At 35.9% G+C, this 17,973-nt stretch overlaps 4 protein-coding genes across 8 annotated transcripts in view; 3 read left to right on the forward strand and 1 right to left on the reverse strand.

The window, feature by feature from the left end:
* Window positions 1–9,554, forward strand: part of LOC145314679 (large ribosomal subunit protein bL20-like) — a 184,246-nt gene extending 174,692 nt beyond the window's left edge. The window contains exons 3-5 of the mRNA XM_080154696.1: window positions 7,763–7,868; window positions 8,239–8,310; window positions 9,155–9,554. Coding sequence (XP_080010822.1) covers window positions 7,763–7,868; window positions 8,239–8,310; window positions 9,155–9,370 — 394 coding nt within the window. The 3' untranslated portion in view covers window positions 9,371–9,554. The remainder of the gene's footprint in view (window positions 1–7,762; window positions 7,869–8,238; window positions 8,311–9,154) is intronic.
* Window positions 1–17,973, reverse strand: part of LOC145314675 (signal transducer and activator of transcription 5B-like) — a 160,437-nt gene that overhangs the window by 54,352 nt on the left and 88,112 nt on the right. The window lies entirely within an intron of this gene.
* Window positions 9,587–11,860, forward strand: LOC145314680 (small integral membrane protein 8). The gene is made up of 4 exons (XM_080154697.1): window positions 9,587–9,607; window positions 9,945–10,117; window positions 10,422–10,511; window positions 10,894–11,860. The coding sequence occupies exons 1-4, from the start codon at window positions 9,602–9,604 to the stop codon at window positions 10,916–10,918; spliced, it is 294 nt and encodes a 97-aa protein (XP_080010823.1). The 5' UTR covers window positions 9,587–9,601; the 3' UTR covers window positions 10,919–11,860.
* Window positions 11,848–17,973, forward strand: part of Sos (Son of sevenless guanine nucleotide exchange factor) — a 32,983-nt gene continuing 26,857 nt past the window's right edge. For 3 of the 5 annotated variants that reach the window (XM_080154682.1, XM_080154685.1, XM_080154684.1), the window contains exons 1-8: window positions 11,848–11,918; window positions 13,509–13,686; window positions 14,100–14,248; window positions 14,800–14,862; window positions 15,422–15,526; window positions 16,359–16,472; window positions 16,856–16,938; window positions 17,535–17,628. In XM_080154682.1, coding sequence (XP_080010808.1) covers window positions 13,581–13,686; window positions 14,100–14,248; window positions 14,800–14,862; window positions 15,422–15,526; window positions 16,359–16,472; window positions 16,856–16,938; window positions 17,535–17,628 — 714 coding nt within the window. In that variant the 5' untranslated portion in view covers window positions 11,848–11,918; window positions 13,509–13,580. Of the gene's footprint in view, window positions 11,919–13,508; window positions 13,687–14,099; window positions 14,249–14,799; window positions 14,863–15,421; window positions 15,527–16,358; window positions 16,473–16,855; window positions 16,943–17,534; window positions 17,629–17,717; window positions 17,777–17,973 lie in introns of those variants that run through there. The other 2 variants (XM_080154683.1, XM_080154687.1) reach the window with 2 other exon arrangements.

Genomic DNA, 17,973 nt, shown 5'->3' on the forward strand with positions numbered 1-17,973 from the left:
TCCTTAGTGATTATCAGATTCTTTCTCTCTAACTCAGCCTTATAGGCTTTAGCCTTTTCAACAGCAATGGTTATCTTTCTTTCAGCCAGCTGCAACTCCTTAACATAATCCAGATCTTCATTATACTTTCTACCTTCTTCTTTTGATGGCTCAGCTCCGAATAACTGCACCATCTCCTCATCATCACTATCAACCAGTAAAACTTTCCTGGTCACGACTTCAGTCTCTCCCTCTGACTTGTTGTCAATCTCAATTTCAAGATCTGGCTGGTTGTTAATCTCAATCTCAAGATCAGTGTCAGCAACCCATTCTTCAGGGTCGTATGCCTCAGGGTCATATGCCTCACCAAACTTGCATGGCTTGCGTAGCTTAGGAACATCATCTGGTGCTTGTACAGGCTCCTCATACTCTGATTCTGTGTCATCCTCTGGATGCCAGATAGGTATCTCATCATTCCTTTGAAGGAGAAGTTTATGTGCAGCCAACATTCCTTCACGCTCGTTGAATCTGTGTAGAGGGCCATGTGTCTTATAGACATGCCAATTCTGCCAGCCAGGCATGCGTTGGTCGGACATAAGCTGCCGCTTAACGCCTTGATCACGCTCAATGATACCTCTATCAGCTAACAAATGACGCATAAACTGGTTCTTGTTGTAACCAGCTGTGACTGAAAGACATGGAGGAACCATAACACGAGTTTCACGGCTGGGTCTGGGCAAGCTTTTTCTGAATTTGAAGGCATGGTCAAATGTTTTATTTACTGTGTCTACCACCTTTGCAACCCCTTCGAAACTCAGATTGGATCCGAAATGGAGGCCCAACTGTGGTTCTATCCACATTCCGAATCTTACCCTCAAAGTCTTGTCACTCCCATCACCTAAGACCATAGTCATTACAGCCCTGTGGGTATTTAAGCGTGGCATTCCCATGGACTCGTTGGCTTCATGCGCTATTTTATTAAATGCGCCAACTCTACTCCATACCTGCATGTGGGAGGGTACAAACCAGCAAGTGCCTATACTGCACTTGTTCCACTTCTGGCCCTTGGTGGTCTCAACGATCTCGTTGACGTAGTCGCGCATGACGGCGTTGTCCATCCCACCTACCACCTTTTGAAATATAAGACATATTATATTTTTGGGTCGACTCTGGTCACAGATTGCGTCCTTGACTATGGACGTCATCTCATCCAGGTTCTTGTCGGTCATTGTGACCCACCTCCGCTTGTCGGTGTCAGTCCAGAGCTCGTCAAATGGACGAAATGTAGCGTAGACGATGTCCACTATATCAAAGTGTTTACCACTCGACATGGTTTAAATTATCCTTGTTCTGAAAAATAAAAGTTTGTTTTAGAATGGTGTGGCAGGGAGAAAAAAAAATAAATTCTAAGTTGAATCTGTATGAACACTTTTGGTATAGATCTATATATATTAAAAAAATATGCTTTCTATAGAAACGGGAATTTTCGGCTTGTTTGGTATGTTTTAAAAGGTTTGAAACTTTGTGAAATCGCGTTCAAATAACTTTCGTCAAATATTATATTCACTGTTGTAAAAAAAAACGTACTATAATATTACAAATATTGACAATATTAAAGAAAGATTAATATTTACATCATGAGCCGGGAAATTTTTGAGATTTGTTTGGTATGTGTAAAAAAATGACAATTGTAAAAAAAAATCAATCGTGTTGGTTTTTCACTATTCATTAAAGAAAAAATACGATAATTATATGATAAATTTTTAAATAAAATGGATATTAATTGGGCATGTTTCACTCAAAAAAAATGTTTTAAAGTATTACGTAATTCAATCTTAAGTTGACACTTTGTTTTGGTTTGGCAGACATTCTGCCGGCATGCGTTTGAAGAATCTTTCTATGCCGCGACTCTATTCTCCATCGTGTTGCCAAATCATGGTTTTCGGTTTATACCAAATTTCGTTTCGTTTTGATTTGAATCCCAGGCTCCATATTCTACTATTATTTTTCCAAATTTGTACTTTTGGTGAATAATGTAATGAGTTGTTCATTATACAGTAATTTTCTGATATTTTTGGATTTTTCTTTGTTTTTATGATGTTTTTGTTGGATTTTGTGTATTTTCATGCATTTACAGTATTTTGGTATTTTTGAATTAAATGTATTTTGGTATTTTTGAAATTTTTGGTATTTTTATATGTTGGCTACAGCTATTATTCTTTGATAAGACGGAGTGTTTCTGGTCTAAGCCTTCCAGATTCAAGGACTTCCAGCAAAGGTAACTTGTTCACACCTCTTTTCGTTAAAAGATCTGCTAACATGTTCTCACCTGTTACCCATTTTATTTCAGCTACTGTTCCATCCTGTATCATCTGTTTTAGGACTGCGATATCACCTCTCAGGATTCTTTCTGCTACTTCCGATTCTGAGTAAACAGCGGTTCTTGCAGAGAAGTTGTCTGTGATTGCTCTTACCTTAAGGTCAACTGTTCCACCATACAGCTCTTTTAGTAATAGCTTTAGACCTACAGCGGCATCTATACCATTGTATAGTGCTTGTGTCTCAGCACCAAGTGTGCTATTCACTCTTCTCTTCAGTTTACCACTTTTCCATTCCAAGGGAGCAACTTTGCCATTCTTTGTATTGACAATGAACACAATGTACCCACCACAGCTGTCAGTGTTATCATTCAGATTTCTGTATGCAGCGTCGGTGTACACAATTATTTCACAGTCATTGAAGTTGTCAAGATTTGAAATCATGACTGAAACTTCCTCTTTCTTTAGCCTAGCTGCCACATTCTTGGCTTTGATAAGGTCTGCTACCTTTCCCCCTTTGAATTTTGTTGACAAATCTATCATGTCAAAACTCAGATCTGGTCTGGTGGCTCTAGCCGTCCAGTTCACAACTCCTGTCATCTGACGCAGTAACGACAATTCCTCTTGATCCATTTCCTTCTCCTTGTCTTTCATCTGTCGTACATCAATTGTTGGAATTGTTACGTTTCTAACATATTTGTTCTGGTCTAGCCGTATGCCTTGTTCTGTCTGTTTCAGGAAGAAACCAGTGTACATAAACTCTCTTGCCTCAGATTTTCCTACTTTGAAACATCCAAGTAGTTGGGGAATTATTTCTTTGTTGAAAAATGAATCTCCTGCGTGCAAGAAATCGTCGACATGTAAAGCTACAATGCCAACTAAGCTTCCATCCTTGAACAAAAAGAACATTCCTGAGTCAAATTTGCAAGTATCAAATTTCAATTCTTGAAGTTTATCAACAACCCTGAGATACCATTTCCTGCTAGCGTCCTTTAAACCATAAAGGCACTTGTTTAACAGCCAAAGCTTGTCTGCCTGATTTGCTTCCTTGGGAGGTTTTACGTATACATCTCTGTCCATTTCTGACCCTTGTAAAAAGGCACTGGATATATCGGTTGTACAGATGTCCTAACCTTCTGTAGCTGCTATCGCCAACAATAGCCTCATTGAGTGCTTTTGTACGGTTGGACTGTCTGTTGGGAATTCCCCATCCTCTTGGAAGCCTCTAGCTGTCAATCTAGCTCTCTTTTCTGTTCCTTTTTCGGTTAACACCCAGGTTGTTGTAATTCTCTCTTGTCCTTCATCATTCACCACTTTGTATGTGTCAAATGCAATTAGTTTGTTTAACTCTTCTATCTTTGCAGCTACACATTCTGGCGAGTTTCTTTGTTCTTTTGGAACCATCACAGCTAGTACTTCTGCAGTTGTAAGCAAAACCAGCTGTTCTTCTTCCTTTTCGAACCATATTTTTCGATTTTCTAGATTTTTGAAACTGATTTTCTTTCCACAATCTAGTTTTATCGTTAACAGAACTTCTTCTTCTTCATCCGCCTCTTGTTCTTGTTCATACCTGACTTCACGTCTAGACATCTCGTCATGGAAAACATCACCACTGTCAAGCTGAACATTGTACCAACCACTGTGCTTTCCTCCTACTTTACCTCCGTGTCCAAGAACTATTCCTTTTTCCCATTTGCCATTGTCTAGGATCTCAATTCTGTCATTTCTTTTTAGTACACTTGCAGCATTTTTGATTGTACCATCCTCGTTGAATTCTGGTGACGGTTTTTGATTGACCTTTCTCCTTTTCCTACCTTTGTTGATGTTATCTGCTGCTGGGATGTCGTCTCCCTCGTTGTTTGTTGGAATTTCCCTTGATTCCTGTGAGTGTTCTTGATCCTGTTGCTCTTCTTCAGCTGTTATGGGAATTTCTGACTCTTCTCCCGTAGGAGTCACTACTTCTTTTGGTATGGGTATATCCTTCTCTTGAATCGTTAGTCTATGCCAATCAGGTTCTTCTGGGACTGCTGTCGTGCTTCTTGTTCTTATTGTGCTGGGTTTCTCAGTGTTTGTTGTTTCATCAGCCTTTTCTGCGACTTCGTTTTCCTTGGCTATTATGTCGTTAGCCAGACTTTCACCTGCCTTTTTCACTCTGTTGGCACTGACTCTATAGTAGATTGATCCAATTCTGAGAAATAAGACTTTGCTGTCTTGAAAAACTACCTTAGCTGGTCCTCTCCAGGTATCCTCTGTCTCCTTTTTAAAGTAGACAATATCTCCTTTGTCATATATGGTATCTGACACTCTAATCTTTGCTTTCAGAGCCTTCTTAAGCCTTTCGCATCTTTCTGCTTTGGTATATTCAACTCTGGCTGCGTGAATGGCATTGAGTGTATCAATTAACTCCTTGCTCTTCTGTGGCTCTTCCCAAGCTGGAGGAGGATCCTCAAGTATGTTTGGTAGCCTTATGGATTTACCGAACACTAATTGGTACGGAGAAAATCCTCGTACACTGGACATGGAGTTTACTGCATTTATTGCCCATGCTAGGGCTACATCTAGTGGCATGTTTGGATAATCTCTGGCAATGGCAGTAATGATAGAGTCTGTAGTCATGTGGTTTCTCTCAACGATGCCATTCTGCCACGGGGAATTCGCACCCGTGGACAGAAGTTGCACGTTTAACGCACTGGCTACCTCTCTCATCAACTCATTCTGAAACTCTGTGCCATTATCCGTTATTATCTTATCTACTCTACCAAATGTGGGTAGCCATTTGGTCGTGAAGGCATTAATGATTGCTTCCGGAGTCTTGCTTCTTTTAACCGCAGCAACTTGATATCTAGTGAAGATATCTATCATATATAATATGTAGATCCCTTTATGCTTGTTCCAGACCTTCAGATCCATTCCCAATACTTGACCGAAATCATTCGCCATTGGAGGTGCCACTGCTGGTCTGTCTGGGGTGCGAAGGCGCAGTATACAGCCCTCACATCTTTCCATGATTTTATCAATCATTTTTGAGAATTTATCCTGCCACTTTCCTGCCTCTTTAAGTATGGTAACGAACTGGTGTTTTGGTCTATGACCAAATTGTCTGTGTATCTTTAGTAACGATTTCATCTGAATCTCATCATTATTTTCATCTAATTCTGCTATGCATACTTCTTCAATCTCTTCTTTGTTGTTTAGCAGATCTACGACATAGTGTCCTGCGCTAGTTGTTGTCAGAATTAGAGGTTTGCCATTCATGGATGCCTTATCGTTCTTCATGTCCAATACTATTCCCAATCTTTTCATATCACCTTTTGATAATAGTAGCGGAATATCAGAAGATACAATGTCCAATTCTAATTTGTTGTCGTCACCACCTAGCTTTGTTGGGATTACATATTTGGCCTGGGATTTTAGTTTTCCTTGGTTGCCAAACATAAAGTATTTGTTGCTCGGTAATGGTCCTACTACCTTCTCTTTCATGGGCTTTGGAAGGGCTTCCAGGTAAATTTTTAACCATTTTTCACCTGCAATACTAGCCGTACATGCTGTATCCAATGCTGCTTTGTTAAGCGCTTCTGCTGTGAATTTGTTCATTTCTTCAAGTTTTTCTGAACAATATACTGCACAGAAAACATTCCCTTCCTTATCTTGTTCTGATTCTGAGTCTGAAATTGGTAGCAATACTTTTTCTTCTTCTAAGGTATCATAATTCACTACATATGCTGTTTTGTAGTTTTTGTTTTGTTGTCTCTTTTGTTGGTTTTCAAATGTGTCTGGACAATCTTTTATTAAATGTGTCACCGCTCTACAACTAATGCATTGCATAGGTTTACCATCAGGACCTAGTGGGTTTTTAGGTTTTGTTCTAATGAAGGTTCTATTTTTGTTTTCATTTGAACCATAATTGCCCCTATTCACCCCGTTTCTATTTTGGTTTCCGTTTCTGTAATTTTGGTATCCTTTATTCTGCTTTGGCGGCGGTTTCCAACCTCTACTTATGTAAACTTCGTCTAGGCTAATGTCGTCGTCCTTTCTGGATTGCGATTGAGAAAGGAAAGATTCTTCGCCGTTGCTTTTTGGTTTTGTATTAGATATTCCTTTCCCGATAATTTCTCGCAGTTTTTCTTTGACGATTTCATATCTTTTGCCGTCGCCGGCTCTAACATTCGCTACGGACCGCATTATCATGAATTCGTGGTCGTTTAAATCCGAAGTTAACAATAAGTCTACAGCCTTGCACATATCATATTCTGGCCCGCCAGGGATAAGTTTTAATTGCTTTGCTTTAGAGTATAATTTATCAAACTCTATTATATAGTCGTTAAGCGTTTGGTCGCGTTTCCGATGGATTACTTTAAGTGCCGCGTGTGTATCATAGACGTCTTTTTCGCTGTCTGTCCAAAATCTTGTTTTTAAGAATGCAATGATCTTGTTCACCCCCTCGGTATCTTCTACCAAGGAATCAGGGGGACAATTCTTGTAAATATCTTCTCTTAAAGTTGCGCCGTATCTATCGCTTGAAATTGGGATTTCTTGTGCTAAAAAAAACCCCTGTTGCTCTTTTGGTATATGACAAGTTTTAGACCATGCTGTAACGCATTTACACCATGTATCGAATTCGGCGTAATCTTCTATTTTAGGGACTGGTAGCGGTTTCCCAAATCCTATCCATTTTTCTTTCTCCGGCTCCCCTTTTTCAGTTTCTGCCATTTTAGATTCTGGGCTAATAACTATTTTTGGTATTATAAACCCCTGTGTTTTTGTGTTTATATTCATCCACGGTCTCGCCCCCGTCCGTTTTGGTATTAATCAAACCCCTCACTGAATTTGATATTTTTGTATTGTGCCCACTGCTGAATAACAACTTTTGTTATGTTTCAAATCCCTCGCTGAATTTGTTATTTTTATATAACCCACCGGTTCTCTCTACATTTGATATGCTTCAACCCACTTGAGACTTTCTCTAAACACCTTTAGTTAGTCTTTAGTATCACGCTTGATTGGGTTTTAATTCACTTCAAGAGAAAGAGAAAAAGATATTTTTCCAGTTAATAGAGGTCCTGTAGTCTTATTTGCTCTTGCTGCTACCATTGAAAGAGTTACCTAAAACGGTAGAGCAGTGCAATTATGACAGCTGTCCCAATTTAACAAGAACGAACACATTCACATCTCTCTCTGAAACAATAATGAACTTTGATATTGATATATAATTTAGCCCAGAATCAGTTTTACTTTCTGCAATAGAAAAAGCCCCATAAACAAATAAAGTTTAAATAATGATTTAACAACAACATAACAAATAATAAATATATTTTAATTAAACATTTGGTATTGGTTTAACAAGGATGTATGTCTTCATAGCTTCTCCTTCCCTACATTTGATATGGGTCTATGGTGCTCCAACAGTTTGGTATAGGTAAATTCCTAAAACATAACAAATCATAATTTGTGACATCTAATGCCAGGTATTGGAACCGCCGAAGAATGTACCAGCAGGCAGCCCATTTCTACGGAAGATTTAGAAATACAAAATTAGCCATGAGAGTTTGGTATCGTTCCCTTACATATCAGGTGCGTGTGTTGCTTTTGCGTAGCTACTCTATATTTCACTTAACGCTATGGAGAAAATGTGATATTTCGGCTGCTAATTAGATTAGACTGAATATTTTCTTGTGGAGATACACCTCACCAAAGAGTTTGATCCATCAGTTTGTCTCTCGGTTATGCTACTAGAGACATATTTATTTTGATATATAAGGTTTTACTCTCTCACTTTGTCCGTAATTTTTGTACTTAACTACTTTAAAATCCTTTCTTTACTTAACTTTTAGATACACGATTCCGCTTAAAGTTTAAAAATTATCAACCTTTCTTAGCAAATAGTAGATTTTAAGAAACATTATTGATGAAATTTCACACATTTTTATGTGTTGATATTTAGAGTGAAATGAGAACCATTAGAAAGCGGGATGTCAAAGAGCTGTGGGACACCAGAATTGAAGGTGCTTGTCAGGTAAAATTAAAATATTCAAGCTTGAATTGCATCATTATAATTTAGTAGTTTCCCTCAAAGTGCGCAGTCGAGCGCAGAAACCCCCTCACTTATTCTAAAATAAACTCAAAATAAGGAGGGGGGGGGGGTAGCTTTTCGTTTGTTTCATTATAACTTTATCTGGGTAGCACAGCAGTGTTAGGGGAAGGAATAGTTACAGGGGTGTATATTCTGCATGGGATCCCCTGCTCAGGGGGGGGGGGAAAAAAAATAAAAAATAAGTGGTTGGAGGGAAAAAAAATGTAAAAATTAAGAAAACTGAAAACATTTTTTCCATTTCGCCCCCCTCCTTGGTTAAAAAACTAAAAAAATGTGTGGTAGGAGGGATAAAATAAATAAAATATAGAGTTCTTTAAATATTTTTCTATTTTCCCCCCTACTTTTTAAGAAAAATCTAGGGGGGAAAAAAAATAAAAAAATTTGTTGCAGGGGAAAAAAATAAATCTTGTGCAGAATATACACCCCTGAATAGTTATTTCTCGCATCGTATTATAAACATCTTTCCGCGGATATAAAATGTACAATTATAAGATTAAATTCGTAGAAAACTGGATATAATACGATGCTGGACATAGTTTTTTCGTATGGATGAGAACCGGTTCTAATCCACCGGATATTAATCGGTTTCGAATAAATACGAGAAAAAACTTACCTGCTCCTCAACATTTTATTTTCAATTAATTTTAAAAATAATAGGGGGGGGGGGGTGTCTTTGGTCGGTGGACATTTTGAGGGAAAGCACAATTTTTATTATCCATCTTACTTCAATTTAATCTTAGATTTGTAAATCTCACATTCTTTTTAGGAGCTTAATTACAATGGTTGGCACATGAGAGACGCCCTATCCAGATTAGGAGTTCACCTGGACCGTAAAGTTCTGGCCAACATGGCAGTTACAGAGCCCAGAACCTTCAGAGCTGTCACAGCCATTGCTGCTAATAAATCCATGGAGCCTCTAGAGGAAGGCGGCCTTGGATTAAGAAAATGTGGTCCTAGCACCCAGATTCTTTCCAAGTTGTAGTCTTTATTTTCACTGTGATTTTTTCCCCCAAAAAAAACTTTTCAAAAAATTTCCTTATTGTAATTATTTGGAAAGTCTGTCTTTTCCAAAGAGTTATTTTGTATTATTATTCATTCAGAGTTGATTATTTTACACAGTTTTTCTTTGTTTATGTTGTAATTAAATCTGTTTCAGAAAAAACAAATGCTATAGATATTTAGAACAAATACAGACAATATATTATTAATTAAAATGAGTCAGGAAAGAGTTGTTTTTCGCTGTTCACAGACAGACAGATATCCTGTTACTTGCTTTTTGCAATTTTATACAGAAAACTACAGATTATAGATTATCCTATATTATAAAGTAGTACAGTATTTTGTCTGTAGCTTATGATCTGACTAACAACTGAAACGAATGGTTTCTGAATCTTTATTTTAAAGAAACTTCACATAGGTCCTAGGTTTTCGATTTAAGTCTGGGACAATTTTAGGCTATTTTTCTGTTTTTTTTCTATTTTTTCAAATAAAGTCTAGATGTTAGGAGCGTAGCCGCTAGTTATTATTTTTTTAAAATCAACTCCAAGTATGATAAACAGGAACCTGCCAAAGCTTCAGTACCGCCGCCAGCAGCGGCCACGACGGCTCCAGCTGCCGGGGATGGCATCAGATCAATGCAGACCAGCAGTCTTTTCAGAACATTTAATTTTGAGCTGTATGCCAAACCAAATAAATATATGATGGCCTTTGGTGTCATTGCCTTTTCAGGGTATGGTTTTGTTTAATGTTTAAGGCGGTTTCCCTCAAAGTGCTTAGTCGAGCACAGAAGCCCCCCCCCCCCCTTTCCTAATTTAAAGTAATTTAAAAATAATAATAAACTAACCCCCCACCCCCACTTTTTTCTTTTTTCAAAAATAGGGGGGGGGGTCATACGGGATAGGGCAATGGATGATAAATTAATGTAATTGTAATTAATGAAGTACAGATTTACCACTTCAGTTTACCACTCCCCACCCTCCCTCAGAAGAAATAAAAACAAACAGACAAAAATTAGAGTATTACAAATATTTTAGATGTATTGGATATTTAAGCTGGATGAAAGCCACACATAAGAAAAATAATCTTTACACTGCCCTAGATGAAAATGAAGAACTTGTACTAAGGTAGGTGAAAATATTAAGGAGCGGGGATTTTAAGGGATAAGTATGCATGCTGAACCATTGATTCTAAACAAAAGTTTCCACTTCTGTAGATTAAAATTATTGGTTAAAAAGTTTAGATATTGTAAGTCTAAATCAACCAATCAAGATTTAACCCAACAAATAAGGGAACGTGTTGGTAAAACTTTTTAGTTTAGGTATGGTAAAAATTAAATGTTTAAAAGATAGAAAAATATTCTCGAAATTTTTATCCTTTTTATTCACACACCTTATTACCAAGCTCTAATAGGTATTACATATTACATGACTGAGCTCGATTTAAATCGCTAAATATTTTTGTGTGTATTTTCTTCAAAAGGAAAGAACATTTATATTTTGTTTTTAGGGAAAAGAAATCAAGATGGAGTTAGTCGCCAAGGATCTTAAATTTTATATTTTTTTTCTTGAAGTCTTCTTTAGAAGTAGTTTACATGATGTTATTTGATTATTTTGTGTTTAAATGATATTAGCAGAAAGGAAACATCGTCAATTCTTGATAATTAATATGTATTTGTTTTTAGTCGTTTTCTTTAAAAAGGATTTATATATTTTGTATTTTTAGTTCCTTTTAAAAGAAGACGTATTACTCTATATTTAAAAATTAAGTTTTTTTATTTTTTTATCACAAAAATTCTAAGGTTTGAAAGAAAACATTTCATCATATTGTGAAATTTGAAATTCCTCAGAACTAAGAAATCAAATACATGCAGTACATTGCAGGGATGGGGAGTGGTTAATAGCGGATAATTTAATCTTCAACTCATTTTCCCCGGAATAATATCTGCATTCTAACACAAGTAGATCTATACGAACTAGAGGATTTATTTTCCCCGGCCTTTTTTTGAAATTCAAGTAGCGCAGTTGCAATTATTATGCCTTTTGGTGAAAAAACACTTTTTTTGAAAATTGGCCAATTTTTAGAGGTTTTTTGAGTTTTTCTCAGGCTAGGAATGAGATATTTTGAAAATTTCAAAAATTCAGGGAGCACCATGAAGCCATAGTTCTGATGCAATGATTTTTTGACCCCCATAAGGGGGGCGACAAAATTTCAAAGTGAAATTACTGGGCATTATAATTGTCTAAAATGGTTAAAATTTTTACTCAAGTGTTTTTTCACCAAAAGGCATAATAATTGCAACTACACTACTTGAATTTCAAAAAAAGCCGGGAAAAAATCCTCTAATACGAATACGAGTTAGTATGTAAGATTATATTATTTCCATTGTTCTATCCCTCTATCCCTGTCGATTGTGATATTATCTAAACAAATGAAAAGTGCAATGATTAATCTAATATTTTGCAGATAATAAAAATGCTCAGTTTCAAGTGATTTTTTACATCGTCAGACACAAAACAAAAACTGTTCAAATGGTAAGTGTTTTTTTTTCAGTTTGGCTTCGAAACCGGATTATATATCCGCTGGATTAGAACCAGTTCACACTGTCACAGTCACTGCCTAAACATATATAGCAGACAATTTTCCACGAATATTAAAATAAATTCATGATATTAATTCCCGAGGGCCAGAAGGCCTGAGTTTAGGCTAACAAAACTGGTTTTTGAATTTTATTTTTTCATTTTGATATCCGCAGACAGCTGTCAATAATACAATGCGATAAAAAACTATGATCATCAAGTAATTTTTTTGTGGGAAAAGCGTAGTTTTAATCTTTAATCACTAATAAAGTTAATGAATTTAAACCATTGACGTTTAACCTTTCGCAAAATCAAACATGGTGTCATTTTTTTAACTAAAAGTTTAAAAGTTCAAAATATTATTTCAAAAGGTGTAACGCTAAAATGGACATTTAAAAATTTTACCACGAAGTTGCTAGTCTAGCATAAAATCCCCCTCTTATTTTGAAATAAATCATAATGAAAAGGGTATTGGGTTTGTGTTAAACCTAGTGTGTTTGTTGTTCACCTTAAGGTTAGGTACCCTTCCAGTTAGAACAAGGGCACGGGCAGGGACGTCCAAGTTTTGTTTAATGTTTGAAAGGTTTGAGGGGGTTAATCATCCCCTTTACCCCCATCCTTGAACGTCTATTAACAAGGGTATCTACTAAAACTGAATTTAACCTTTAACTAAAAAATTCAAATAGTCAAACTGTCTAAAATACTTTTTTATTCTAAAAAAAATAAGAATTAAGCCTCAATTAACTCTATTGTAATGACGTCATAATTAAAGTTGCTAGCAGTCTATTCCCTGGGGTAACTTGTCTTTTCTCTCACTCACTAGTACTCTCATCTTTTAAATAAATGTTTTAATGGAACTTATTTTTTTTCTTAATTTAATAGAAGGGTAATCTATGGTAATTTTATCATCATATAATCAAATTTGACACTGATATCTTTTTTACCTAACCTTTTTAGCGAAGTTACTCTACAATTCCCTTTGTCCGTCCGTCAGGCCGTCCGTCCGTCAGTATGTAATGCTAAGGGGGAAATAATATTTACTCAGCTTCTTATTAAAGATAGACCTTTTATTTTTCTTGTCATTATTTCCTTCAATATAAGGAATATTTAAGTATATAACATTTTAACACGTAATCATTCTAATTACACATTTAAAAGAAATCAGTAATGTTTTTGTGATGCAATAACTTATTTCTTATAAAGTTTTTACGCGTAAAAAGGAGCAACATAAAGGGAGGGGGGCGGAAGTGACACTTTTTGAAACCGAAACTATCAGCCTTATACTTTCCTGTCGTTCCTTATATTTGAATTTGGTGAGAAAAGGCAAAACAAATTCAGTGGGAAACGACAGTTTTAGGCAGTTCCGCCGCCGATTCTTCACAGTTCAATATTGTACCTCTTTAAAGCAACTGTTATGTCAAATCTCAGAGTTGTAACTCTTTATTTTGTTGAGTTCCTTTGACTATTTCTTTTGGTCTAATAAAGTGTTACTTCCGCCTCCCCCCTTTGTATTTTATAGTTGAGTAATAAAAAAAAACATTTTAGGCAACCAGTAAGAGTGAAGCAGACTACTTGCCATAATCCAGATCCATACCTGGACACCTCCATCCTGTTACAATGCTGTCCAGCCATAGTTCCAGCAGCCAGGTTGGCGGGGAGGCTGGAGGTCAGGCGGGTCCTCCGGGTCTAGATCCAGTGGAGGAGGAGGGACTTAAAAATCTAAAAGGAATGTTTTGTTATCAAGAATCTATTTATCAAATGCTTGTTGATTCGTTCCAAGCCCCATAGAAAATAGTTTAAAACCGTCACATTACTAGTGGGTTTAATCCCTGAGAACTGCCTAATTAGATCAGCGGTTACCGAGATCATAAGAGTCGGACTGAATTAAAAACTAGTTGCTTCGCCCCTAGGGCTTAGGTTAAGGCGGCGGAAGTAAGGAAAATAGCCTAAAACCATCCTAAAAAAGCTCATACCTTATATTATAGGATTATTTATTTAGCTCTAAATTAGAGAAACGTAAAAAGTTAGCATATAATAATAAACTACATTCCAGTTACTCTATGCGTAATTGGTTTTTAAAAATTTACTAGATTGTTTCATTGTTAATGAGTCTTGATAATAAAACAACAATGTTCCAAGGTCAATTTGTACCAGCTTTGAAGAGGTTATTGAGTCAGAATCACCCAAACTTGTCAGCCAAAGATGAATCTTTAGAGTATGTTGAGTCCTTGATTCTCAAACTGTTGGCAATGTTGTCGTCTAAGCCACCTCCTCAGAGTGTTACGGTAGGTACAATGCAAGAATTTGTGGTGGTTTTCCCTCAAAGTGTCCAGTCGAGCATAGAATCTACCCCCCTCCTCCCTTTTTTTTGTTGAAAATAATGGGGAGATAGTTTTTCTGGGGTTTATTTTTACCTTAAGCTGGGTTAGGTTGGGTTATACTGGGTACAGGGCAACGCAGGTATAAAAACCTCCTCAGGGGTTAAGAATAAAAATAAAATAACCACCACCCGGCCCCTTTATTTCAACTAGTGGTATTTAGGGGCTCTGAACTTAAAGGGGTAGGCATAAAATAGCCTTAAACCACACTATTACCAAGACCAAAAAGTATGAAAATTTATAAAGGCCTATAACTATCCAAGGACCTATAAGAATTTTCCTTAAAATATTATAGACTAAAAAAAACTTACTACTTCATAGAATAGGATCTAAAAGTCAAGTGGGGGGCTTTCTGTTTATTATACCAGCTACCTAACTTATTTAAGTATAATTGTAATTCTATTTATGTATGCACAGGCACACCCAAGAATACTAACTCTAAACAAATCAAATTTTAGGATGTTGAAGAACGAGTGCTAAATACATTCCCTACTCCTATTGACAAATGGGCCATAGCAGAGGTATAAACATTTTTACAATTATGTCTAAAAAGATGTTGTTGTATTGACTTTAGCGAACTCATATACAGGGATGAGATACTATTTTAATTGTAAATAAATGTTTTTTTACCTAACTATTCATTAAAAAACGAGGTTAAGAATGTATTTTCTTTTTTAAGAAAATGTACTAATACTTGGGTTTTTTATACAAGGTCCTTTTTATTGATTGCTTATGTATTGCCTCCTGGACTCAAAAAAAGTTACGAACTTAGGGTCACTGCAATTTTAAGTTTTAACAAGAAGCAGAAATACAGCTAGATGTTTTTTTTGTAAAATGTTTAAATCTCTTACAAAAATACATTTTTAAAGTTACTGCCATAAGTATATCTACACTGGCACAAAAATAATTTAAAAAAAAACATATACTCTATTTCTGCCCATTGTAGATAGAAATGTCACATGCACCCAAATTATAAATTTAAATATTATTTCTAGGTAAAACAGTCGCTGGGTAAGGGAAGAAAGAAGCTGGACCTGATTATGCCAGATTCCAAGATTCACATAGCTCTATTATTTCTAGGTGAAACAGTCTCTGGGTAAAGGAAGAAAGAAGCTGGACCTGATAATGCCAGATTCCAAGATTCACATAGCTCTATCCAAAGAGATTCTTCAAAACAAATTGGATGTAAGTATTTTAATATGAAGGGTTGTTTTTGTTTACAGTTGGGGATTTAAAGTGACCCTGAACAATACAAATAAGATACCTACGTTTATATACATTTATGTAATTTACACTAATTACACATTTGTTTTAAGTTTTACGTAAATCACCCGCTTTTACAATACATAGTTTAATGGATGTACAATATACATGGATATTATAACAGGGGAAAATTTGTCGTTGCTATTCCCCATGTCATTTATAAATCAGTTCGTTTATTCATTAAGAAAGGGAAAAATCTTTATTTCAGCCAGCTACAAGTTTCACTTTCTTAGAGATCATGATAATCTGGTGTAATATCCAAGTAATAATATATCAATTTCCAGGTTGCTCTGTACATAGTGGCAGTATTAGAATATATAGCAACGGATGTCATGATAATCTGGTGCAATATCCATGTAATAATATATCCATTTCTAGGTTGCACTGTACATAGTGGCAGTATGAGAATATATAGCCACGGATATCATGATAATCTGGTGTAATATCCATGTAATAATATATCCATTTCTAGGTTGCTCTGTACATAGTGGCAGTATAAGAATATATAGCCACGGATATCATGATAATCTGGTGTAATATCTAAGTAATAATATATCCATTTCTAGGTTGCTCTGTACATAGTGGCAGTATTAGAATATATAGCCACGGATATCATGATAATCTGGTGCAATATCCAAGTAATAATATATCCATTTCTAGGTTGCTATGTATATAGTGGCAGTATTAGAATATATAGCCACGGATATCATGATAATCTGGTGTATTATCCAAGTAATAATATATCCATTTCTAGGTTGCTCTGTACATAGTGGCAGTATTAGAATATATAGCCACGGATATTATGAAACTGACGGGTAGCTATATCAAGCAGATGCGCAGAATTCAAATTTCTAGTGAGGACGTTAAGGTGAAGAAAATTTTAACAAGGATGAATAACAACATTCATAAGTAGCGTAGCACCAAAAAAATCAAAGACAGACATCAGGGATCTAAAGGGATAAGACGATGGTCGATAAATTGATGTGCATCCCCAATAAGGATCCACAAAATTACCCCTTGTGTATATTAAATAAAGTTGTTGAAACGTTTGAACACTCAACTTAATGAATCAACCAATGTAAATTCATTAACAGTCCCCAAAGTTGTTAAGCCAACGAATAAGAAAACGTTATTAAAAACTTTAGAGACTAGTGTAATAAACAGCCCATTGTCCCCTTCCTTTCTGGTAAAATTACAGTAATTTAATATTTCAATTGATTTTAATGATCTTTTTACCAATTTTTTCTTTAGGTTGCTATCTGTGCAGACAAAGCTTTGATGGATATGTTCTACCAGGAGGAAGTTCTTTATGAAGAGAGATCTCATGGAGCATTCAGGGATGCACATTTTATTTAAATACAGAAGTTTAGGAGGGGGGGTGTGGCGGGTCTCGAACCCACCTTTTATATTTGAATAAAGATAAAGGGTAGGGGTATATTTCTCTAGGGCTTCATTTCTGTTGGATAACGTTTACACCTTTAAATAGCCTTAAAAAAGTTAAAATTCAATATTTATTTAGCAAAACAAAGCTTTCCATAAGTTCTTTGGATCTTTTACCTCCTTTAGACGGACACTCATCATATCCCCCTCCCCCCCCCCCCTCCCCCCCGACAGAGAGGAACTATTTTAGGTTAGGTTAGGTTAGGTTATAGGCAAGGGGGCCGAGCGCTACGTCTAGGCAGGGTAGGGAGCCGAGCGCTGCGGCCAGAGTTCATAGTTCTGTCGGGGGGGAGTACTCAAATTATTAACCATTTTATTATTTGAATAGTTTGATTATAGCAAGTTTAAAGCAACCAATCAAGATCTGATAAAAGTACCAAAAGTTTTTAAATTAACGAATAAGAAATTTTGTTAATGAAACTTTGGGTACCAGTTTAAATTCTGTCCCTGTGTTGGGTATCTTTTCTAAATAAATAAAATTATATCTCTACAGAAACAGACCAGCTCAAACTTATGATGAAGTTGTCAGAGATCTTATCATGTGCGAGAAATCATATTTGAGAGATCTTAATATGATAACCAAGGTATTATTAGTAATGATAGATAGATTATAGATAGATTGATAGATAGGGTGTTAGAGATGGATAAATAGATAGATAGTTTAATTATGTTGCTAATAATCTTATCATGTGTGAGAAATCATATCTAAGAGATCTTAATATGATAACCAAGGTATTATTAGTGATAGATAGATGGGTAAATAGATAAATAGATATTTATGATGCTAATAATCTTATCACAGGGGTGTTGTGTGTATATTCTGCACAAGATTCATTTTTATTCCTCTGCTGCAATTTTTTTCCCCTTTTAGTTTTTTTCCAGCAAGGAAGGGGATAGAATGAAAAAATATTTTGAGAACTCTTTATTTT

This window comes from Acartia tonsa, chromosome 3 (genome assembly GCF_053477335.1).
Source record: "Acartia tonsa isolate MP-2025a chromosome 3, ASM5347733v1, whole genome shotgun sequence".
NCBI classification, from domain to species: Eukaryota; Metazoa; Arthropoda; class Copepoda; order Calanoida; family Acartiidae; genus Acartia; species Acartia tonsa.

Excerpts from the sequence above, each read along its gene's own strand:
- LOC145314680 (XM_080154697.1), top strand. Across the intron at positions 10,118-10,421 it reads GGTGTCATTGCCTTTTCAGG|ATGTATTGGATATTTAAGCT; the intron begins GTATGGTTTTGT and ends CAAATATTTTAG. Across the intron at positions 10,512-10,893 it reads AATGAAGAACTTGTACTAAG|GGAAAAGAAATCAAGATGGA; the intron begins GTAGGTGAAAAT and ends TTTTGTTTTTAG.